The sequence below is a fragment of the Neovison vison genome, chromosome 1 (genome assembly GCF_020171115.1).
Source record: "Neovison vison isolate M4711 chromosome 1, ASM_NN_V1, whole genome shotgun sequence".
Lineage (NCBI taxonomy): Eukaryota > Metazoa > Chordata > Mammalia > Carnivora > Mustelidae > Neogale > Neogale vison.
This window is the reverse complement of record NC_058091.1, coordinates 37298313-37325057: the sequence shown is the minus strand read 5'-3', so window position 1 is coordinate 37325057 and position 26745 is coordinate 37298313. Positions and strand designations below refer to the sequence as shown.

The window sequence follows — 26745 nt, the reverse complement described above, 5'->3', positions numbered from 1 at the left end:
CAGTGATCCCATGAAGCAAGATCTACTGCCATTTAACCAGTTCTTCCATTTTGGAAGTTCTTTGTTTTTGAAGAAATCAAGAAAATCTACAACCAACGTTAAAAAAAAACAAAAAACAACAAAAAAAACAACCTTGAGCAAAATTGCATCTGTATTCCAGACAGCTTTTCACAAATCTTTAAGAGAACAGACTATCGAGATCACTAAGAGCAAACTTATATCCAGGATAGGAGGCTCCTGTCATTTCTGGAATACATTTGTGTGTATTTATGTCACTGGATTCAATTCAAAGGCCCTTTGGACAAACTAAGGTAATTCAACAGATGTGAATCGGTCCAACTGAGTCCACCACCCTTAAAACCACCACCATCACCACTACCATTAAGCACAAGAACATAACTGAGGAAGCACCTTTGTCAGAGTACTGCTTGGAAAATCATCTATTCACTGACTGAATTTAACACCTGGGGGCGCCTGGGTGGCTCAGTGGGTTAGGCCTCTGCCTTCAGCTCGGGGTTCTGGGATCAAGTCCCGCATCGGGGTCTTTGCTCAGTGGGGAGCCTGTTTCCCACCCCCCACCTCTCTCTGCTTGCCTCTCTGCCTACTAGTGATCTCTCTCTGTCAAATAAATAAAATCTTAAAGAAAAAAAAAATTAACACCTGTATGTGCAGATATGGCATATAATTCATAAACAAAGTGACAAAGCTGCACTTTTCATGTACATCATTGTTAAATCCTACAGAAGATAACTAACTAATAGGAGAGAGCTGTCAGAACTCAGAGAAGATACTATCAATACGATATATTCTCTTCAGTGTTGGAACATCACTTTACGTAGACGGGCGCTCAGATTCAGACAAATGTGGGGAAAAATAAGAATTGACAAAACACATGTTTAGTGTCTTTGTATGATTAGGTTCAGGAATATTGCCAGGAGAAAACTTTGTGTATGATCTCATCTGAGCTTAGTTACTTGTCAAAAAAGAAGAAGAAAATATCTTAATCATCAGATGATGTCTTTTTGAGTTTGGTGGAACAAAAAACATGCTCATTCCTTTAATAAGTCCAAATAAACAAGACTGATGAGGTGAACAAAAATCAATACACAGATTCCAAAAATTTTACAACTGTTTATTTTCAGTTCAAACATGATTGATGTCAATTAGATGCAGATCTGTCCTGGTGATTCTCATGAATCCACCATGTCAGATAATCACCTTCCATGGAACTCTTTTTGAAAAGTCAATGTTGTACTTTAAGTTATCTTTTCCCTAAATCCTTAAATTCCAGAATTAAAACAAAAATATTGTTTTATAAATTTTCCCAGCTATTTTTTTGTTTTTGTCAGTGGTAATATTTTACTTACAGAGTACAAAGGATACTTTGTGTTCTTGATGTAATGGACATTTATGATCACTGGTACATGTTAATCATTTTTGTGAGAGGTTTTTTTTTTTTTTTTAGGTATTATGAAAAACCCTTCAGAGTGAGAAATGCACATTATACAATTTAAAGTGTAATCCTCAGTAAGCAAAAGATATGAAATCTTGAATTATAGACAAAGGAGGCTACTAGGTTGTAACATACATTGCTAACTAGGAAGAAAAGTACTTTTAGACAATGCTGTAAAAATTGATAAATAAAATATAGCCTTTCTGACTTTGTCTTTAATGAGACCATTCCACTTTTTATAATCACAAAGAAATCTATTGTTTCATGATGTTTTGATTGCAAACTAGTAACTCGGAATTTTCTTGAAACTTAGATCTTTAATTAGTGAGAAGGCAATCTTCTCTTCCTGTGATGAGGCACTGTTATAAAGATTAACAGAAGCCAAATGGGAGCCTGTTCTACAACACAGGCAATCTCTGCATGTAAAATGTCATGACATGTACAGGAAAATAATTCAAAGCTAAATTGGTGTCTACATGGTAAATCTGTGGCTATTATGAAAATCAACTAAAAATACAGAGTGGCTAAAGGATCTATATTTGCTTACTTGGCCAACACACACTCATGCACACACACACACATACATTCTGTCCATCATTCACTTTTTGAAGTGTCAGAAAACATTATTTCTCAAATGACACACAGGGCTTCATTTGCTATGCATAAGGTCAGTGAATATTAGCTTCATTTACACTTGGCTGAGAATCCGTTGGTGTCAACAGGAGAGGCTTAGTTCCTCTACTGAGCAGGGTTAGAATCTGACAGAAAGCTGCCACTGAAGAAGATGGATGATCTTCTCTGCTGACCCTGCTCCCCTAAAGTGTCATAGTTTGGGTCTCTTTCTATCTCCACAACAAAAGACCCTCTCTGAGCTTCCCAGTGGCCTTCAGCTTTATTAGTGCTAACAGGTCCAGACATTTTCATCGATTGGATTCTCTACCTTTTAAACACAAGAGCTTGCCCTTTTTGGCTAGCTAAACCTTGGCACAGATGTCTTTTTTTGTAATTGCCTCTCTGCTGTCTATTGGAAAGGACACAGTCAGACAGGCAAACACCATGTCAGCATAGAAAATGTTGAGCTATTTATCCCAGTTCCCCAATGTCATTTTAATGACAGTGGTATGTCATCTGTCTGTAGAAATTAACCCTTAGATAATCTCTTAGTATCCTTCTAAATGGAAAGTCAAAATCTCATGTCTACTTAATGACTAATATATGTAAAATACATTACACAGAACTATTCAGTAGGTAGGAAAAAGTACTTCTCATTTTATATAAGCAGTTACTGACAACCATATTATAAAACAAATGTACCTGAGAGTATTCTATATAATTTTCATTCTATAAAATTCTAGTCTATATACATTTTTCCATTTTGCTTTCTACTACTGGCTGACACTGTGAAATATGGCCTTCTCTGACTAAAAATAAATACATGAAAATATTTAATACATAACAAAGATGCTATAACAATGGAATAAATTACATGTGACTTTGAGATCCTGGCTGTGAACTATTTTAATATGTTGGAGATTTGTTATTGATATCTAAATAATCTGAAAGAAATTACCTAACCTTAAATTTAAATGTTTAAAAACACATATGCTAAAATGACAAAAAGGTCTTACAAACAGATTTACATGTAACACATTTTATGAGAAATGACCATTTTGAGTATGTATGGATTTCTAATTCAGACAGTCTATAATATTATAATATGTAACAGTTAACGTTATTTATTCTATGCAAAATACAATTTAACATATTGGCATATCTGGAATTGCAGAGTTAGCTACTAAATATATATGTATGTAAAATATACTGATCTCCGTAAAAAAAAGAGAGAAAAATAAAAATAAATTACACAAAATGAAGATAAGGATTTATCAATTCTAATTCATGTTAACCCTTTTGTTAAACTGCAGACAAAATATAATGCAATAATTTTCTTGCACTCTGAAATAAAACTATTAAGCCTCTATTAAAACATTCTGAAATTCTGTGTATTATTTTTTAATGTAAATGCTTTCATCCAAGTTGAGAAAATTAGCAAATTTTTGTTGAAAATAACTATTAATTAAAATCTCACTAGCCAAAATTTCATTCTAGGTATGGTATTAACAACTCGCAGTAAAATAAGTATATTTATTAAGGCTGAGGAATCCATTTAAAAATATACAGTGCCGAGACCATTCAAGGAAAAAATTCAAGAATACAGTTCCCTTTTATTTTTAAAATCACATGGACTGTATATCAATGACTTTTAACTGTTATTCTCCAAATTAAATAGTATTTCCTTCAATACAATGTTAGTAACTTCAGGTATGTATGTGCAAGGCAACGATCAACCCTTTTTTCCCGCTCTTTCTATAAGACAGGGTAACTAAAATCAACATTCTGACTCTAGGATCTGAGCCAGAAACATCAGGAACCTGATATTTTTAAAAAATCAAATTGGTTACTACTTTAATTTGATAATTATGGCACTAAAGATCTAAAATTATTCTTCAGATCAAATAAGTTCTTAGGGCTACGCAATGCTTTTAAAAATAAAAATACCAGTAAAATTCCTCATGCTCAATCTGGGTCCAGAATGGTTTTATATTTTCAACTGACCTAAGCATTCTGTCTATGCAGATTCTCAGGAGCATGTCCGTCAATCACTGTCAGCTTTTTGTCAGACTCCACTCTGACTGCAAGTGACAGCCGGTTATCTATTGACATTAATGAATAATAAATAAGCATGCCCTTTAGGTTTATGTGAATACAATGTATATCTTTGTCAGTATAGATTAGTCTATATGCAAAGCAGATTTGTTTTTTTGGGGGGTGCTTGGTTGTTTTTCATCTCCTACATTAGGAAATGATTAAAAAAAAAAAAAGCAAAGGCAAAAACAAAAGCAAGTGGATGCAATAAAAGATGTGCTTAATGTGAACTCTGGTATACATTATTGTTTTGCTTTTCCACAAATCAACCTTGTCTCAGCTTGTGTCATATAAACTTAAATGAGCTGTATTCACAGCCCCCTGAATATTTATGCTGTCTTTTACAGACCTAACACATAGTTTGTTGTCTCTGCAATAGAGTATACAATGACAGAAAATCCTTCAAAAACTAAAGATCAGAAGTTGTGGCAGGATTCTAACTTTGTCTCTCTTTTGTATTCACCCTTAATCTGCCTTCCTGGTGGAAAAAAGAACTATTTAAATTATTATTACACTCTTTTTTGTTGTTAAGTCCCCATCTCCCCTTCTCATACCATAACAAAACTGTTAGTTTTTTGAAAAATAAGAATTAAGAACTTCAACTACTTAAGCATTTACATATACATCTTGAAAAGTCCCTTTATGATACTGACTGACAGTGGTAATTCTAGAATTATATAGTCACAATCCAACCATTACAAAAGGGACTATAACCTCCAGTATTGATCAAAGTATGGTTTATTTTCTTAGCTCAAGAAAAACAAGTTAGGATTCAAATTATAAAAGTTTTGCCCATATCATGTGTTGTGATTTTTATTTTTAAATTTACCATTTTACCTTCTAATTATGAAAGTCTCTTCTCAATTTTATATTAAAAGTTTAATTTTATAAACGATTGTAAAAAGTTAATATTATCAATGATTTGAAGAGGTAAAAACTAGATTTCTTGTTAGATGTAATTACGACTTCTACCAAAAACATAAAAAGATGGAGAGTAGTTCAAAACACAAAGATATGCCATCAAATTTTGCAATAATAATGAGTAATAGTTATTAATAAGGTTCAATCTTTTTTAATTGATATGCATAGCCCCAAATTATAAACATGAAATCACTGTCATGTTAGGAAGGCAAAAAGACACAATGTTGCCAACTATATACTTAGATTTCAATAAGTGAAAACACAGAGTGAGTAAGGAAGATGTATTCTCGCTATTTTAATCCACTTAGTAGATGGGAAGGTATGTTCTGAAAAGTTTCAAACGAGGGAATAGCATAGAATTTTCTGAAAAGTAAATGAAAAACTATTGCTGAAGCCTACAACACTATAGGAAAAGATGGGGGTTAGGGGGAGAAGGAACTAGAGGCAGTGGGGATGTAAGAGAATACCCACTTTACCACACTGAAGGATGAAAGATGTTAGAAGAAAGGATGGCTATACATTCAGTGATGGCCTGGTGAATAAGCTTGAAAATCAACGACAGAGCTGCTTGAAATGAAGTGAATAGCAATGTTGTTATATTGGAAAAAGTTAAAAAGCAGCAAAATGATCGAACCGTTATGTTCAGCCTTGAAAAAGCACAGTACTCTTCTACATAATGTTTGTGCAGAATAAACATCAGAAACAGCAAGAAGCATGGCTGAAATAGCAAACTTTAAAAAGTTCCTCTCAGGATTCCTTTGCAAACTAAAATACTGTCTCAACATATTAAACTTGGAGCCACATGTTTTCCCAGCTCCAGCTCCCAATCTGAAGAGCTAAGCTTACCATGTGTTAATGTTAAAGATCAGTTTGAGAAATAGATTTTGCAGAAGACTGACTGTCCCTCTGCCCTTGTAAGGTCCGAGGGGGCCAAGGTCTGAAGGGTTTCTCAGAGGAGAGCCAGCCAGAAATCACAAGGTTAAACAGCAGAGTTGCTGTGCCCTTCCAAATTCTAGGTTTCTGATAATGTAAGAGGTGTCCACTATCTTCATTTTAAAGCACACTTATATACAATTGTCACAATACCCAAAACACACTAATTGCTAAAATTTACCTTCCTAGGAGCTGGTAAAATACTACAAGAATTGCAAATTAAATGACAAAAAAAAGGAAAGAAAGAAAGAGAGGGAAACCGAGAAAAAGAAGGGGGAAAAAGGACTTTACTTTCTTATATGGCAGAGGAAACCTAAAACAATCTACTTGAAAGTAAGGAAGTAGAAGTTAGTTTACAATGTTTTGCTTTGTGAAGAAAAATTTAATGACATTGCTGAAGTAACTTTTATTTTTTTTTCTTTTTTAAATATGCAGTAATCCAAGAATATCCTTTAAGAGTTTTCAGCCTCCTTGTAAAAGTCAATTGAGATTTCCACAGAGAAAGAAGTCTTAACTATTCAGCACTTACAAATTAAAATATTAGTGCAGAGCAATTTAGAAATCTAAAAATGGGTCAAGGAAAAAATAAACTTAATTTTTTGTTCCACTATGTTGACGTAAGTTTTTTTTACCCCTGGGGGAGATTAGAGGTGGGCAGTGAATGTGTGTGTGCTTATACATGTATGTGTGTGTGTATATATATATGTGTGTGTTATATTGTGTATGTAATGCCAAAATGGAAAAAAAAAAAACTGGAAAGAGTAAGTTCTGATTTTACTTTGGGATTTGTCATGAATGAACTCTTAGAACTATAAATGAGGTCTTTAGCTGTCCCACTTATTGAAAAACAGAAAAGAGACCCCCTCCAAAAAAACGCTCTAATTTATTTTTTATAATATTTAAGGTACATTCAAACTCCAAGAATTTATTTTTCTAATTGTCTTGGAAGGGATTATATTATACCCTCGAGGAGTACAAGAATGTTCATGGAACAGTTTTATTATAATGAGTTTATGTATTTGGGTAGGTAAGGTACCTGTCCTATCTCACATCTCTTTTCAAGGATAAAACTACTTTACAGGAAAAGGTCAACTGAAATAAGAACACTGTGTAGTATAAGTGATTTTGCCTGTTAAAAATAGATATGAAGAAATGTTTTTTAAATCAATCAAGTTTATTTATTTAAGCCATCTACTAGTTTAAATTAAGGCCATTAATTAATGTCATTAGGTAAGTTAATGTCATTAGATGTCATTGACTATATAGGAACCAGTATAGCTATTAAGAGTAAACTACCAAATAAAAGAAGATATAAATCACTGGGAAATACACAGTAGTGTAGTAAAGTCACTAATACTCAGTTTATTTTTCTTAGACTAAACTTTCATTATACCTAGTGATTCTTTAGATATATTCTACCCCTCCACACCTACCACTCGCATCCTTAATCTCTCTCTTATCCTACTTTCTTTTTGAAAGAATGTTCTTCTTAAAAAGTAAAGTAGGTAATACTAACATAATAGATTGTTAAGCAGCTTTAGCAAATGGCAAATGGAAGATATACAGGTAATAATTACATCTGATTTGATCATCTATTTTATTAATAAAAGCATCATGGTGCTCCCTTTACCAAATCAAGATTTTCTATAAAATGTTCTAATTTAACATTAATAGCTTCAGTGCAGGCCAGAGGCTAACATCACCATAGATGAGAAACTAAACTAGGTATTACTTGGGTAACACATGAAACAAAATATAAGACGCAGTGTGTGTCCTTTCAAAGCCTCCTGGTTTTCTCTTAGAAACAAAAGATTATATCATCATTAACAGTAAGTAATTTTTTCATTTCAAATGGAAAAATTCAAAACCCAGAGGACAAAAATTATAACCTTGAAACAACTTACAAATTCCTCTACTCCAGAATGTATTTTGCCTGGTTTTCTATATCATTCATTGACCCCAGACTAAACAAAGTAAACTGAATAATAAACTTTCCATACTTCTTCATAAAACCATAGAATCTGAGAGAAATAAAAACACATTTACTTCAACTAAGTTGTATCTTTTTCTGTGTTCCTATTAAATGCTGTTACATGGGAAAAATACTATGATATATATACATAGATTCTATCATCTTTAGCAAATTTGGTGTTATAATCAAAGTCAAAAATAATGCCTATAACTCATCAATTTGACCTAAACTCAAAGCTGAACTGCTTTACCAGATTTTTTAAAAACTCATATTATACATTCATGTAGCCTTCTACTTTTCACATAATAACATGACATGAATATCCTAATAAAGATGTGCCTCCATAAACTTAATTAGGAAGATATTTTGCAGAGGATAGGATAACTTAAATTCTCTTAAATGTGAGGAAAATTAGAATACGGGGACTTTCTGATATTTTCCTCTCTGAATCAGTATCAGATTTTTATACACATAGAGGAAAACAGCAAATGTATAGCTGGTTCTAATTTCTCCCATAAAAATAATATTGTTATTTGTATAAAATAATGATATTGTGGATAATATCATCATAAATAAAATCTTTTCTGGATTATCATTATAATGTGTCTTCTTAGAGGAAATGCCTAGAAGTTTGATACAGAAACCAAAGGCAAAATTAGCAGGTATCATTGATTTGTATTACGACACTGCCTGCTAGAAACTAATGACAATTTTAGCTGTCACTAGAAATATATAAGTTTGACCATATCTTTGCCAAAGTTAGGATAATTAGAAAGGTTCTGAAGAAATCGTAGCAAGGTTAAGTCCTATACATCAATTTCATATTTCCTTGCTTCCTTATTCTTTTCTCACTTCTTGTCTTCCTTCTTCCTGTCCTTTTTGTACTGTATAGTTACCATGTTCAGTGCGCTGTGGGCACATACAAAGATAATTGAAGATGAGTAAAAAGCAGTATAATGTTATGTGAAGTCTATGGTGTCCTAGTAGGATATTGTAATATGATTCTAATTTAAGTTTGACCATGATATTATCCATGTTTTTAAAGAATTGTGAGCAGATATCTCTATAAAGGACAGAAGAAACTGATAACAGTAGTTACACTATAAAAAGGCCCTGTGGGACAGGAGCATAAGGATGGAACTAATTCCAGATCTATGCACATTACCTATTCAAAGATGCCTTGTGCAAGTTTATGAAAGTGAATAATTGAAGATTATAAAAATGTATAATTAGCTATAACTCAAATAGAAATATTTTTGGACATGATACTGAATTTACATAATTTCTGATTTATAGACTAAAATACAGCTCATGTTTGTTTCTTTCTATTATTTCATTTTATTTTGCAATTCAAGTTAGTATTTACAATATATAATTTGGAAGCAACATTATCTTATAAAAATCACTTTCTCGTGTAAGATCAACATAAATATACTCCAAGGCTTTCTTTTTTTAAGTTTATTTATTTTCTTTTAGTGATCTCTATACCCAACATGGGTCTCAAACTCACAACTTCGAGATCAAGTGTGGCATGATCTTCTGACTGAGCCAGCCAGGCACCCCAAGACCTTCTTCTTTTAGAAAATGTTACCAGGCTCTTGGAACTCTCTCTTTGTCAAGACATAGGTATTGGTACCAAAGGTGAAATGGCTTTCATTCCATTAGAGGAGGGAGACATAAAAATTAAAAGAAAGACACAAAGACAGTGACAGAGAATGGAAATATGACAATGAATAAATATAGTTACATTGTTTTCATAGAAATAAATTCCATATCTGGAGCAGATTCCTGTCCAGGTTTTCTAATGATCAGCATATCATCTTGCTATATGCTATGAGGACAAGAAAATATAATGAAAGGTTCTCATACTTATCAGGTTTAAGGCTAATCATAGAGGATAGCCATATACATAAGAAATTAAGTAGTGATACGAATATGAAATAAAAAATATTTGCCTTGGCAGTGGGCAGTGTATGAATAAGTCTTTAAGAAAGTTCAAAAACATTTATTGGAAGATGAAAATGATACAAGAAGTGTGCTAGGTGGGTACCATGATCTGTAGTAGAAAAACTATAGGTTGTATAAGCTGTAAAAGGAATTACAAATAAAGATTAAAATCTGATTGCAGGGTGCCTGGGTGGCTCAGTTGGTTAAGCCTCTGTCTTGAGTCATGATCCCAGGGTCCTGGGATGGAATCCAAGTCCTCATCAGGCTCCTTGCTCGGCAGGGAGTCCACTTCTCCCTCTCCCTCTGCCTGCCACTCCCCCTGCTTGTGCTCTCTCTCACTCTGACAAATAAATAAAAAATTAAATTAAATTAAAAAATCAGATCACATGTGAGGATTCCCACTGGGAAAGAGCAAAGTATAAGTATCCACAAGAACAGATGATCTACCAGAGAGTAAGAGGCATTTAACTTGAAATTGAAAGGAAAGACACAAGTTCAATCAGCTGACACAGGCTAGCTGGTACTGTAGGTTGAAAAAAGCAAGGCACGGTAAGTACCAAGAGAATCTGGAAGAGAGAGCTCATTGAGGAGCTCGGGAATGTGCAGGATTAAGATACAATAGGTAACTGTGAGAGGCAGTGATGTTTGCTTGTTTTCTGTTTATCTGGGGCCAAATGTTAAGTAAAAAGGCATCATAAAAATATCTATTGGTATTTTTAACAGTAGAATGACAGATCAGTACCAGGCTGAGGAACAGGGACCTTGAGTATGATAAATAATGCGATGGAATGTTAGAAAAGAAGATTAGGATCAAGTTGGAGAGACTTAAATGCCAGCCTAGAAAACAGGGAATTTTTTTATTAGTAATGAGGAGCCTGAAACTTCCTGATTAATGAAGTAATGTTGTGTTTGACAAAAACTGCATTCTGACTGCCACAGGAAAAAAAGAACCAGGATAGGAAAGATAATGGCAAAGCAGAAGAAATATTTTGGATATAGGAAAAGACAGAGATGTATTTTGAAATTATTATAAATAAGAAAAATGTTCAAATTTGTAGCACCTTTCAACATCCTGAAAGAACATTTCCTTTTATAAAAAGACTGTGATAGATAAAATGCTTATTGTAAAGGTTTGGGCACTGTATTGGTTAGGGGCCAGGATTCCCGGCCAGACCACCTTGACTAAACAACAGTCTACCATTCTATGCAATTGTAGGTACTTCACCCACTTCTCACTGTGCTTTAGTTTCTTTAAATAACAGTGTGTGTGTGTGTGTGTGTGCGTGTGTGTGCGTGTGTGTGTGTGTGCGCGTGTGTGCATGTGTGTGTGTGTGCGTGTGTGTGCGTGTGTGTGCGTGTGTGTGTGTGTGCGTGTGTGCGTGTGTGTGTGTGGGTGTGTGTATATTTGCATCTATATATCATACGTATATGTAAATGTATATATACATATATATTGTGTGTATATATATCACATACATGATTTAATATAGGTAAATAATGTAATATTTTAGTTGGAGTATTTTTTGTCCTTCAAATATTATGATGATAGTGTCTACCTATTAGATTAAGTAAGTTAGTAATATTCCTTTGAGAGATTAAATGAATACATGTAAAACACTTAAAATAAGCTCTTGTCCTCTATGAATAACTAGAAAGCAAACAAAATCAATGACCTGTTTTTGTTGAAGGCCTTGAATCTCTCCCTTTTTAATTTTTTAAACTGTCTTCTACTTACTACTGCTCTATAACCTGAGCCCCATATTTTATACTGATGCTAACTTACTTGAGAAGCCGTATATATTCAAGATACAACTCAAGCTGTTGTTGTTTTATGAAGTAGCAGATTACACAAAACTTAAAATTGTTGAAAAAAATTTGTTGAAATAAAAATTTGAAAAAAAAGTCAATGCTCAAGGTAAATTAAAAACTCAGAGAACAAAAGATCACCCATGATCCCCGCAGTCTGACATGTCGATTTTGTTATTTATGCTTTGCAACTATTCTTTTCCCTATGTATATCCTGCATATTCTAAATATCGGTGTCTGCAAATTTAATTCTTAATTTTTCATTCAAAATTATTAATAGAGAGCAATTTATAATTCCTATATCACATTGTTGATATTTTAAGGCCAAATTTGAACCACGATATTGCACTTAACTTTGGACATTTAGGTTATTTCCAATATTTAAATTGTATATACCACTGGGGAAAGAAAAGGTTATGCAAAAAAAAATTTTTTTCATTGAAATATCTTCTCCAATAAGTTACCAGGGATGAAATTACTGGCTTAAAAGATATTTAACTATTTGTGGCCTGTGAGATCTATCCTCATTCACTCATTGCCATGAGATTTCTTTACTTGGCAAATTCCATGTTACGTTATAAATAACAAGATAATAGCAAGCATTCACTGATTATTTGCTATGTCCCAGATACTACTTTTAGGGTTTTTACATGCATTGTTTCATTCAATTCGAACAAGAACTCTATGCGGGAGGTACTATCTTATTAGCCCCATTTTATACTTAAGAAAATTAAGGCTTAGAGAAATTCCCCAAGTTTATTTTACACTCCTGGTATGTTGTAGAGCCAGAATTTGAAAACTCTGTGACTCTACATCTGAGCTATTAACCCTGCAGTGTATTTTACTTTTCAGTTTATATTTGATTATAAACAAATACATTATGAAGACCCATTTGTTTTCATAAAATGTGGTGGTACAAATTACATACTACTTTACTGCAAAAAACAACAACATGGTTTTCAAAAAATCTAATCAACACAGGTTTTAATATTATCAATGCTTTCAAATTGAATAAATGTTTTTATTTAATTGAATATGTTATATGTCTATTAATTATATGTTAATAAAATGACAAGGCTGTTAACATATTAATATAAAGTATTAAGAAGCAACTATTACAAAAATTCTTTATGATAAAAATTAGAAATCTGAAATTATTGGAATTCCTTTTTACATTAAAATTATCAAAAAAGGAATTCCTAAATTTTTGTTTTAATTCAAAAAATCAAAATTAAGCAATATAAATAAAGCAAGTAGAGCCCATCTGTACGGTCTGTTATAAGTACATGTAAACTGCATAACATCCTTGGATTTTTTACAATTAAGGAGACCATATATTTTATCATCTAAATCAGAACACTTTCAAAAGCAAAGAGAGACAGTGTTGAAAGAACAGTTATCTCAGATAAAGGAGGCATATGGTCACCTTACTTAGAATAAAGTTTCACCATTTCTTCAGTAACTAGAATCCATTGGTTGAAGTCCAGAACATATTTTAGGATGCAGTGTAGTGCAGTGGGGAAAAAAGACTTGATTTCGTAAACAGCATACTGAATTCCTACCCAGTTTTCTTACATATTAATATCCCTGAGCTTCACTTTCTTCATATGTTTAAGAGAGAATAAATACTTTCAATCTCTTAGTAATGTGGTAAGGACTACGCACTAAAATTAACACGATTGTCTAGTGTAAACTGCAAATTTCCCATACAAACCTGTTATATAATACTAAGCTCCACACTTTGACAAATACTATTCTACTTTTTAAATGAAGTCAAATTATACAGAAATTCTAAAAATTTCAAAAATATATTTCAGAATATAATTTTATTAGTCTTCTGAGTGTGTGTATATATATACATATAAATAGAAAATAATCTGCTGGTTTGCACAGAAGCTGTGACAACTCATGGCTAATTTTTTTTTAAATGACCTTTTGACAATAAAAGCTTACTAACCAACTGGAATTACATACTTTTAAATGACTGAAGAGTTATCTTCATTAATGCATTATAATAAAGAATTCAAAGTTTCCATATATTAGTAAACTAATTTAGTTCTCAAAATTGAGTTGTTGTTGTTTTGTTTTGTTTTGTTTTGTTTCAGAATCATGGAGAAAAAAATAAAAAGCTCTTACATGAATTAATCAAAACTGTGATCAGTTTTCTCAGTTGTTCATATTTCAAATTATACTCGAACAGATATCACCGTGGACTTCACTCTATAAAGTGCTCTGATAAACTTGCCTTTAAGTGGCTAACCGCCTTCATTTGGCTAGGGACTCACTAGCCTCCTCTCCCAAACACTTCAGTTTTCCTCAATATGGGACTGGAATTTGTTTTCAAACTCTTAACAGGATCATTGGAAGGAAACAGGAGAAATACTATAAAGGCAGGCCTGGATTGATTCCAGAGGCAAGTACTCTCACAGCAATGCATTGGAATTATGCCAGGGAGAGAAATGTTTTTGTAAATGAACATAGTGCCATAGTTAAGTATAAGGTCTTTAATTCCTTTGTCAACATCACCAAGGTTAAAAATTAAGAAAGTTATGTGATAAACATTTACTTGACTTAAAACAGTGCGCACACACTCCTTCAAATGAACATCAGGAGGCATCTTGACTAATCACAGTTTTTTTAATGAACACTTTCTGATACTTAATTCCACCTATTTCAATGCAGGATTCATGTAGACGACAGTGAAGTCATTTTACTTTATTTTTAACTACCTAAGTGTGGTTTATAGGTGACAATAATTTTGGTACTCAAATGTGTTTCTAATTCTTGAAACTGAAACAAGTAAATGTGGATAATATTAATAGTATCACATTTAATGAGATTATTTTGCTGATTTGGGAGAAATTGGGAGTGTTTTCTTCACAGTAAATGTCTTTACTGAAGTTAAAGACTGTTTTTCTTACTAAGTTCTACTCTTTAAGTATAAAAGGCAAACAGTTCCTGTTTGTTTTTAACAAATAAATGCAGAGATCGTTTAGGTTAAATTACACAAAATGATACTAAAAATACAATAATTTTCTTAAAAATCTTTAGGCCTTCAAAGAGCAGAAACTTTAATGTTATTTCCTAGACTTTCCTTAGACATTTAATTGGGCACTTTTGTAAATCCTCCTGCTTTATTTACTATGTTTCCCATTTTTAATTGTGCAAAAGCCTAAATTCCACTTTCACATCAACCAAAATTCTACTCAAATTGGCTGTTTTTACAGCCAAAGTGTAATAGTATGTTCTTAAATTTTCCTATTATAGTTATTTTCAAGTAATTGTTGTTAACTTCCAATCAATAAGAACATTGCCTTTCACTGAATTGATTAGTTCAGTAAGACTATTTCTACACTTCCCCAGTGATATAGCATTCCGCCTACTAGTACTGATAATAAATTTTCATCCGTGTTTTATTTCCACATGTATGGAACCTGCAGGATGATTCACCTAGTAAGAAATTCTACCAGTGTAAGGGATAGGGAAGGAGGACAGGGGGTAAGACAGGTTTGACTCTTTCAGGGGAGTGTCAAAGAAAGCTGCTAAACAGGTCTACAGAACCCAAACCTATAGCATCTGTTTTGCCCAGAGTTGAACTCCCAACATTCGCTGTAGCATGGCTGACAACTGAGTGCTGGGCCCTTGGTATTTTATATGCTAGTGCCCATCCACATGAAGTATTTAACTCTTTAATCGGGACAGAAAAATAGATTTGCTGAGTTACTCCATCTAAATAGTTTTTCCAATAGAAATATAGAACAAGCTATATAATTTTTAAATTTCCAGTAACCACATTAAAAGAGAAACAATTAAAATTAATTTTAACATTATACTTTATTTAACTCAATATAACTAAAGTATGATTCTCTCAATATGTAAGCAGCATAAAAACACTATTAACGATGTTACATATTTTTGTGTGTGTGAATCCATTGAAATCCAGTATACAAAATATACTTATAGCATATCTCAATTTAGAATAGCCAATTTTTATATCCTAAGAACCACATGTGGCTCCTGGTTACTGTGTGCAACAACACAGATCTAAATATCTGTTAAGCTATTATTACTTTAAATATTCTACTAGAATGAGAATTTTATAGGGAAGTAATATTACTTATACACCAAATTACTAAGAGCAAGACATTTGAATTCAGCAATGAAACAGAATGATATTTGCTAAGATTCTCCTTGCTTTGTGCAGAAACCAGGCCAATATTGTTGCTAAAAGCCCAGGCTCAGGAGTCAAAGTGCCCCGAATCTGATTCTAAGCTAAGACAGATACTACCTCCCTAAAGTAACTACAAACAAGCAGTTTACCCTTGATAGCACCATTTTATTTTCTGTACAAGAGACATGATAATTTCATTAAATGAACTAGTATATATAAAACATATGGAAGAGTATATGCGTATAGTAAGTTACTACTGTTAACTCCAGTCCCTTCTAAAGTAATTAGGATTTGCAGTTATTAAAATTACATTGCTCACTTTGAAGTACAAAGAATATATAAAAGTTATTTTTCAGAATGCATTATGTATTATAAATTAAATTAAAAATATATAAATAATATAACCTTATTATAGAATTTTTGGGATATCCACAAACAGAAAAATATCTACAGTTTTGAAGATCCATGTGACATAGCTTTAAACAGAAAAATAATGGCCAATTATAATGACTACAAAATACTATATAAGAGAAAATCCAGTTTTATAAAACAGAGGGAAATGTTCACTAATTTGTATGCTATTATTGTTTCAAAAAATAGATAACATCTAACTGATGTATTACAATAACTAAAGCTTTGCTTTGGCCCACTTCCACAAAAAACGTGGTCCACTATGATAATATGACTTATCAGAAAAGCATTTGTTTTATTATTTAGTCCAGAAAAGAAATATGGCTTTGGTAGAAGTCACTTCAGAGATTCATCAAGTAAAATTTGATGATTTTCATATCAAAGTTTTATTATTTGTAAAAAACAATTCTAAAAGTTTAGAAATATATTTTTATGTGTCCTGTCAGTTGAGTTCTTGTTAGCAGCCCCTTTAACCTCCTTTTTTCCACTTCTTACAAGTCCAAACAATACAGATTTCACAGTAGGAGGAATCCCCTGTCATTGAATCTTGGTTAATGTCACACCTCACTCGGCTCACTCTCCTCTCTTAAATCTCATAGACCAATGTGCAACTGTTGACTTCTAGGTCAAACAGAGGGCAAATTAAATCTTAGTAACAAATGTCATTGGCCAATATTTATTACCTACCATTAGTGTAGATACCACTGTGGGGAATCACTGATAGCTCAACAGTGACTTCACTTAAGATCGGCTGAATCAGAAATGCTGGTGTAGCACAGACTCACTTGTTTAAATAACTATTAACACACAAAATCTCTGATACTGAAATAGAAAAGAAATACAAAGTGGAATTTTAAGAGCACATATTACTTACGTTCACAAGTGTCCCCTTTTTGCTGGTAGCCTGCTTTGCAGATACACTTTCCAATGGGCACTAACCATTCTCCTTCTGCACTGCAGTGCATCCTGGGGGAGTTTTCCGCCTCTTCCTCTGCACTGCTGACACATGTCCCTCGAACCTCGACTAAAGAGGAAAATTCTGAACCAGTCACTGTATCTGGAAAGATAGCTAAATTCTCAATAATGGACCAGCACTTCTTGTAGTATACTTTGACAGAAACCAAAGCTATGCAAGCCCCTACATCCTGAAAGGCAAGATAGAATCCCTTTTTGGACAAAGGTCCAATCTCTCTCACCTCAGTGTTAAGCTTCATCTTTCTTTCACCAAGGTCACCTTGGGTAAAACTTTCATCTGCAGCAATGGTGTCTATTTTTACATAGAGGTTTTCTCTTATATTCCTGCCAGTGTCGTAGTCTGTTTCATAATAGTACAAATTAAAGGTTTCCTTGCAAGTTCCCAGTACTCCAGGAAGACTGTTACAATCCCTCAGGGTAAATTTCAATTCTACAAAAATCCTTTGTGCATTGCCTTTCGAAATCCAGTTAGTCCGCAGCCAGTTGTTTTGGTTGGGCTCCATGACCTGGCACACCTGGTAGGTTCGGATCGGGGTGTAGTTCTCATCCAAACCACTGATCTCTTCCCACTGTAAAATGTTTGAAAAAGGCTATCAGTCATTCAGCAAAAAAAAAAAAAAAAAAAAAAAACATTTTTATTTTGAAAGTGCATGAGGCATCTTTAGCGTAGTACAAATGATGATCTGTGAAAGAGCTGGGTAGATTCCTACCCTGGCAAAAACTCTGTAATCTAAGAATATAGGACTCTTAGTTCAGCTTCGTCCTGGTAACACAACATCATTCAGGTTGCCTGCATCGTTTGTACATACAATAAATATTTCATTTTGTTTAATGTCTGTTTGCTAGTGTATTAGTGTTTCTTTTTACATGTTTGCTTATGTCTATAGTCTCCACTGAGACTGTAATTTTTATAGACTGAGCGCACAACACAATCAGTTAAATTACCATTTAATGCATATGCATATGGATATATGGCAGAATTTCTGATAACTCGGTTGACATTTTAAGTGTTGATGTTAAACTTGGAGCACCTAAAAAACACAGGGAAGAAAATGCCAAGAGTGCTCTGAAATGTAAAAGCAGTCCACAACATGTTGATATTCACAATATGAAATCTTTTATAATCTTTCCAAAATAAGATATAAGGGAGTAACATTTTACAGAGCAATTTATTTCTTGCAGCATTATATATATAATACTGTACATAAGCCACATAACTATAAATAAGTAGTTATAAAAGCATGATTCATCTTTATAAATAAATTGCTTTCAATAGACAATCAAATGTACATGGCAAATCAGCATGCTGGATCATATTTCAGTAATAAGCTTTTTTACTTGAAAAATACCACATGTTTAAAAATGTCTATTCATATGCTGTTGCAATACATATTACAGCAAACACATATTTTCATGAAAAGGGAAAATAATAAGTTTAGCAGAATTTGTGACATCTTAAGGACTATTAAGCCATGTATGATAATATCTACACTGCCCATTAGCAAATAATTTCAATTCACCTGAAATAATCCTAGAAGTCTAATGTAACAGTTGATTATATCCTTTTTTACTATTATAACAAAATTTCCCAATTTATATTTAGGCTACGTTAATAGTGAAATCATCATCTATGTGTTTTTATTTCCCCAATAGTGCCGAATATGAAAATATGTTAGTATTTCCCAATTTCCCCAAAGTGCCGAATATGAAAATATGTTAGTATTCAAATCCAAAATCTTACAGCTTACAGCATGCAATATGTAAACCACTGTTTCAAGAAAAGCAGAAAAGAAAGTAAACTAATAAGCATGTGGTAAAGAGTCCTATTTGTAAAACTTGATTAGAGAATTAATTTGTTAAAATATTTTAAAACATTAATATCTACTTTTAAAACTATTTTTTAGAAAATTGACAAATTAGCAAAATACTCTTATTCAGAAATTTCTTGTGTGACATTATATTTTTGCTGTAATTTTATCAGACATACCAAAACTCCTCAATGCAGCAAAGAACCCATTATCATGTGCAGGTTTTATTCAACACAACTTGAGTTTGTGACTAGTTAATGGTATGTCTATTTCTCTTTGTTTCAGTTAGCTGTTTATCATCTGTCTGAATGGCATTTAACCAAATATACCCAAATTCATCCATTTGGATGAGGATATTTTAGTCTCTTAATTAGATTGAAATTATTAAAAGAAGTAAAACTATTAATGATATCTACACCAAGAAATCAAAAGCTCTAAAGATAAATGTGCTCTTTTTAACAATTCCCCAGCCTGAAGAAACCAAGGCTAATTATTATAAAGGCATATCTCAATATTTCTTTTTTCTAACTTTAAGAAAAATCGTATTTGTTTTATGTATGAAAAATCAATTTCACTACTTATGAAACCCAGTTAATTTTAATTTTTATTTAAAAATTTATTCCTGAGGGGAAAATTTCAAGACAACGATTGTATAGATCACAAATAGTGAGACTACATAAATGCATTTAACACAACTCTTGTTTTATTTCACTTTCTCAAGAGATCATGATCATTTCTACAAATGATACCATTAGGAAAGAAGTCTTAATTCAGATACTGAGCTTTTATACTATACTTATAAAAATATTTTCTAAAAATATATCTTAATAACACTTTATTTCCTATAAGATATTTAATCACATGCAAGCCAATCCATTTCATATATTAAAAAAATATTGTCAATCATCATTTCCTAACATTATCTGTTGATTCCTAAAAATTCTTATGGTTAACTGTTATGATATCTGGACTGATAAAATGCCCATTTGAGTGAAGGGTAACAGAGACAGGCATAATTTATCCTTTTGTGTATTACATTGATGAAATACTGCAATCACTACAATCCTGTATCAGTTTACTTCTCCTTAAAGACAAAAACTATCCTCCATCTCTATTTGTTTTAATTGATGGATGGTAGAAAACGGGCTACATCTGTCATTGGTAAGAAAGGGTTTCTTTTTAATAGTGAATGACTTCTTAAAATGTATATTTCTACTCATGGAAACTATTTCATTTACGAGAAAAGTAGGACATTCCTACCTTAAGTGCATTTAAATTCAGTGCACTTTTTATAATCTGTAAAATACTTGTCATTTTTTCATAATTTAATCTGACCTATACAGATAACTACAATATGATCTTAAACAATCTTTCAAATATTAATTGAATAAAAAAATCTGACTATTTAAAGGAGATTTGCATTGTTCACATTCTGCATTATTAAGCTGACTTTCAGTTCATGACATATTGATTTTATGCTGTTCTTAAACTCAGAAGTCCTTTTCAGATTTTTATTCTTCTCTTTGTTAAATTTGTTACACTTTTTATAATCTCACTTAGGCTTCTTACTGTAAGGAAGATTAACTTAAATAACAATGAGAGATATATTCTCCCTTCTCGGAGCCCCTTTCTTCATAAGGGATGAAGTATGTGCCCTCTCTCACAATTAAAATAAGACCTAAAGACAAAGATGTTGAACTAAATTAACTAAATCAAAGTAAATAATATACCTTTCAGACATGTGAAATGTAATGCTTAGACTATTTTTAGGGTTTACTTATATTCATCGGTTTTTATTGGACAGCTTTTACTCATATTTATTATAGTAGATTTTTAGCAAAATATATACTTGCTCTGCCATGGTTTCTGATTAATAACAGCAGATAGCACATGATCAAAATTTGGAGAATCCAAATAATATTTTATAGCAAATTCCATGCTAAAATATGGAGTATATTATATTTTTAACTACCTTTTAAAGTGTATTTTGAATGATGCTAAAACTGTTTTTAAAAGAAGAAACACATCACATACTGTTTTAAAGAACTACATTCAACCTACCTAGTGATTATACTAAGCAGTATAAAGCAACTAAAGAGGTTTAAGTGAGTTTGTGAAGGAAATGTTCCCTGTAATTAGTTAGCATTTATAGCCTGGAACCTGAAGTATGATTCCTCTCACAATAAGAACTCAAAAGATTATGGTTATAGAGTTTTGTTTTGTTTTTTAAATCCATTTCTCCAAGTACCAAAGTATACCTTCTCTTACTCAAAGAACTCAATGTCTCATTATAACACAACAAAATTTTGAATGAGACATTTGGAATTAAAATAGTTTAAATATGAAGAATGTGAATAATTCCAGGGGGTTGGGGAAGGTTGTGCTTCTTACTTTAAAAAATAAAAGGTGATATTTTATGAGGAGAAGTACTTACCCCATTGGGTGGAGAGGAAATCCATTCCAACTCTGTTTGTTGTGCTTTAGAATCCAGCAGTAGTACTGAAAAACAAAGTTTCATTTTCAAATCTTACATGAAAAATGTAACCACATTTGTAAAAGTTATTAATATGGATCGAATTTCTATGTAATTATCATGATCTAAGATATATAAAGTTATTTATGTACATGGATGATGAAATGAGCACCTACCTTATACAAGCATATTCCCCTTTCTTAAGGAGAAAAGATGTTAAAATACCATATTATATTTGGTATTATTTAACTGAAACATTAAAATCAGTTTAAAAACTTAAAAATATCATGAAAAGGTAAAAATTGTATGTGGCATCATAATTCTATGGTAGTTTATATTTTAAAGAATTTTATAAGCCATTGAGCACTCCAAATTTTGTCAGATATAATAGCATGAACATAATAAAATATAATCCCATATTCATCTTCCTCTAGTCATTAATTTGTAATATTGTGCCAAAAGTATCTCCTAGTGTCTTTTGAGAATCAGAGTTTATTTTTTAAAAACTTTTTCATAGAGTGTCTTCTCTTAAGCCAAAATGAATACAGTAGAAAACTGTATCAAGCAATGTCATCATGAGAAAAATAAATTGCCCATTATTTCCAAGATATATTTCTGGGTTAGTCAAACATCTGTTTTCAATATTTCTATTTTTTTTTTAATTTCCAAATATTTCAAAGCATTAGCTAATTCTCAAAATAATATATTTAAACTCTGACTTGACTCTGTTCCTGACTTGACTTTTAAAAACAGGTGTATTCCACTCTGATATTATCAAAAAGCATAAACAATTCATTTACATGTACATAAATGTACCAAATGCTCTTGATAGTATTAATATAAGGCAATGTATTCAAATGTTATACATTAATATATATCATACCTCCAATTCAATATATAGTATTGCTTCTTAAGACAATTGCTCTCCTAAAGCATTTACCCTGCTAGAACTGATTCAGTTACGAGTTTTTATTCTTTAAAAATATGTCTGACTCTATAGCATTTTAACAAATGCATCAGTTTGTCCAGAATACTGAATATATTTCCAAGCTTGTAAATATGCATAACATGAACCTCAGCAAAATGCTGAAATTTGGACTTAAATAAAATATATGCTTATATGAACTTTAAAATAATCACTAGAGAAAAAAAAGGTGTATTTAAAAGGTAATGAAAATTTGTTACGCTAAGAAAACAAAGGAACACTTTGATTATGTGTTCAACTCCTTCGCTCTAGTCAAGGTTATTCCCTGCAACTGAAAACACATAGATAAAGAGACACTTTTTTGCAGAAATGTTTTATACTTAAGATTCTTGGGAAGACCATGAAAGCACAAACCTCGGTCACAAACACTGGACTCTCTTACAGATGGGGGGGGGAGGGAATGCACACTTTCAAAATACCAAGTTGTATTTCGCACTGGGAACATCACTAAATCGTTGGACTAGTGAATTTATATAAAGTAATGTTTAAAGTTTGTTTTGGTTTTGTCCTCAACAATAGAGAGTAAGCACAAAGAAACAACATGGGTTCCAGGTTCCTTTTGTGATGATTTATTATTCCTATCACTTTTGTCTTCTGCACTGACAAGAGACAAGTAGATTTTAAACCTAGGTGACCTGCGAGTCATTTTGGAGAGTGAAACAAGCAATGTGATGATTGTTTACTGCCTTGTTACCCCTCAGCACTGCCTACGGTGGGAACCGGGTATCGCGGAGGGGTGGTGATGGCAAACAAGTTAAGAGAGAAACAAACTAACAAATAAAAAAGCAGAAACCAGTTCCTGGGCTTTAATCAGAAGCAGCTCTAAAGTGATCACTGTGTCTCCTTGTCCGCTCTCCGGATGAACCCCCAAGTGCGCGCTTTTGCCTTCCCGCTCAGAGCGCGGAGCGCCATCCTCCTCTCACGCCCACCGAGGCGTAGCCCGAGGCCAACTAGGACCTGGGGCGCACAGGCTGGGGTTCCGGGACTCCGCGCCCTGCCGCGCGGGGGTAAAGGCCAGGGGCAAGATGCCGGGCGCTCCCGGGCCAAGCCAGCTAAAGGCCACAGGAGCAGCGGCAGCGGCAGCGGCGGGGGCCGGGGCCGGGGCGGGGCCCTCGGCGGGGCGGGGCGGGGCAGGGGCTGCCAGACGGGCGCGCCCGCCGCGCGGAGCATCCATTACGCACTCCGCCAGACCTGGACACTCCAGGGAGCTAGTGGCGCCCTAGCTCCAGAAGGAGCCGGGAGGAGGAGAGAGGCTTTCGGGAAGCGTCTCCTTTGAGGGAGAGGCGGTGGCGGCATTTAGGAAGAGGAAAAACAGCAGCTGTACTTCGCCTCCAAGCGTCAGACTCTGACTTATACAGGCGCTCCCCGCAGCGGGAACTGGCCTCCCGAGAGAACACGTATGAGGAAAGTGGAGGAAGAAGGTCCCTCATTTTCCTCCATCCACTCCCGGCCACCCCGGGAGGCCTGGCACCTGCGAAAGGTGGTACCCAGCGCTCGCTCCTGGGTGCCGGGGTGCCCCTCGGGGCTTGCTAGCTCCTAGAACCGAGCTCTTGATCGCCGCTGCGCGCTGGGAGCGTCGCCGCTGAGAAGCGGGGCTCATTCGCCCTCCCGCCCACCTTTTAAACATCTCACTTCTGCATTTATAGAATTCAGCCTCCTAGAATCAGAATCCTCTTCACGTATCTTGCACCCAGAAGAGAAAAGCAAGCGAGCGAGACATTCTGGCTGCAGGAACCTCTCCCCCTAGTGATGCAGTTATTTATAGCTCAAACTCCTGCCGGGTCTGCGTGAGCTTGCGCGCCCGGCTTCTCCGCAGCAGTGCAAACTTTTCCTCAGGTCCCGCTATTCCGGAGCAATCAGTACAAGGTTCCAGGATTGAATGTTCCTAATCGCTAGTGTCATGCGCGTAGAAACGTGCATTTTGGTGTGTATGGGTGTGTGTTTCTGGCCGACGTTGGTTCATATGCTAACGCGTAACCGACAGCTCGGAGTCACGGTTTTCTCTGAAAATTTCTCTGAATGGGTTCAGCGTCAACACGGGTTGCAGATGTGGAAACTGGGGTCAGAAGGTCAGGCTGGCTCAAGAAGTAGGACGTGGCGTTGGGGTGGGGGGGTGTGGTTTGAGTGAAAGACTCAAAGGGTGCACGAAAAGAATGGGAAAAAAACAACAACACTAAATCACTTAAGTTTTCAGGGCGACATGAAGCGAGAATCAGTATCAAACACAACCCCTCCCCCCCCCCCGCCCCACATCACCATCATGACCTAAATCTGATAACAGATTCCTCCGTTCTCCATACTTCAGGAACAATTAATTATTGGTATTCTGCTTTTAAGTATCGGAAAATCAACGTTAAATTTACAGTCTGGAAGACAACGGGGGGAGAGAGATTGTGACATTGCTCAAGAAGCAGGACATTTCCATTGAGAGGATTTATTTTTCCCCAGCTCCAACTACAGGCACCGAAAGGTATTTTACCTTGTCAGTGGTTCAAAGGAGAAGAAATAATAATAATGATAACCATATACAGGCGTATCTGGCCGCCCAAATGAAACCTCTTCTCTTCATCCAGAGGTAGCCATCCGGATCCAGGTCCTTCGCAAGGTCTGACCACTGGGACTCAACTGCCGGGCAGATGTTTGGGGACTTGTACTCGCCCAGGCGGCGTCTCGTTACCACTTCCACAGCCCCAGCCCGCCCCCTGCCTCCCCCGCCGGCCAAGCCAGCTGGACTCCTGCCGTCCGCGCGGCCCGCGGGACCCACGCGCGGCGCGCGCTGAATGGAGACGTCCCCGCCGCGGGGCGCGCACCGCTTCCTCGCTTCACCTCCGCGGCGTTATTGTTCCGCGCCGGCGGCCGAGCGCCAACCGCAGGCCCGCGCCTCCTCCTCCGACGCAGTGAGCACTTCATTAGTAACCCGAGCGTTTGGAGCTCACACATGTCACGGCCCCTCTGGGAAGGCTCGGGACACCAGCCGCTCGCCGACGGGCTGGCCAGGACACTAGAAGCTGCACTCCCCAGTCTCCGACCAACTCCGGCCGCAGCTTACCCCACCAGAGGCGAACACCGAGAGGAGGAGGAGAGGGCTAGAGGAAGATATCTGACCCGCCTGCTATCCTAGAGAAAGAGCTCGCTGGTCATCACCCCCCCGCCCACCACCCCACTACGCCCCGCCGCTCTCCGTTGCTGCTCACGCCCTCCGGACTGGCCGCGCCAGAAACCCCGCTCCCGTCGGGCGGACGGCCCCGGGCACCAGGCTGAAGGCGGTTCGGAGTAGCCCAGCTTGCCGCCAGCCTGCCGAGAGCAGCGGGAGCGGTGAGGGGGCGGGGAGCCGACGGGGGAGGGTCGCCCCGCGCCGGAGGCGCGGCCGGCAGCCCCGCGGACGAGCCGGCTTGTGCAGGTAGACCGCTAAATAAATAACTCAGAACAAACTTTGCGTTCCCATCACCTTACCTTCCTTTGCAGCCTGCGCCTCCCCGGTGTGTGCAAAGCGGAGCAGCCAGATGTAGCATAAAATAATCCATGAAGGGTGCCGAGTTTGAAAAACCATGGTGCATGAGCAGGTTTTATTTTAGGTTTCAGTGGAGTCGTAGCTTTTTAAATGCTGTTTGCTCCGAAGTGGGTTCTTTTTTATTGCGCTTTTCGCATCGATTCCCCTGCTCGACCTCCGGCCGGCTGCTCCACGTTTAGCTTTTTTATTTTTTCCCCCTCCTGTTCGTTCGCACCGTGTTTGCTGCCTGCAAGTCTCCGACTGCAGACCGGCCGCTTGCTCCACACTCCAATAATATCAATTAGGGTGGAGGGGGCGGGGCTCCGAGCAGAGAGCCTCCGCCACTCGAGCTGACTGGCAGGCACAGCCGGCCTGCCAGGCGGCGATTCCCAGGGCCGAGGGGCGGGTCCCGGTGAAAAGGCCGCCCCGGCCGCGGGGGCGGGCTTCGGGGCGCGGGCCAATCGGCGGCGAGCGGAGTCAGGTTGCGGGTCCAGGATTCCCTCCAGGTTCCGAGCTGCCAGCTTTCGCTAGATGCTCGGAAAGGCAAGACGCGGATGGTAGCCGAGGTGCGTGCTGCTGTGGACACTCGGCTTTTAGCAACCGCAGCTTTCGTGGAGCAGAATCAATCCGAGAATAACGCTCCCAACTTAAGAGTATTGTGTATATATAGTGGTACTCCTCGTGGTCTTTTAGA

General features: G+C 35.8%; 1 protein-coding gene across 6 annotated transcripts in view; it reads right to left on the bottom strand.

Moving 5' to 3' along the window:
• Positions 1-26330, bottom strand: part of EPHA7 (EPH receptor A7) — a 171206-nt gene extending 144876 nt beyond the window's left edge. For all 6 annotated transcript variants that reach the window (XM_044245415.1, XM_044245420.1, XM_044245427.1 and 3 more), the window contains exons 1-3: positions 26015-26330; positions 21538-21602; positions 17195-17864 (exon numbers count right to left, since the gene is read on the bottom strand). In XM_044245415.1, the coding sequence (XP_044101350.1) occupies positions 17195-17864; positions 21538-21602; positions 26015-26111 (832 nt within the window). In that variant the 5' untranslated portion in view covers positions 26112-26330. The remainder of the gene's footprint in view (positions 1-17194; positions 17865-21537; positions 21603-26014) is intronic.
• Positions 26331-26745: the final 415 nt, after the last annotated feature.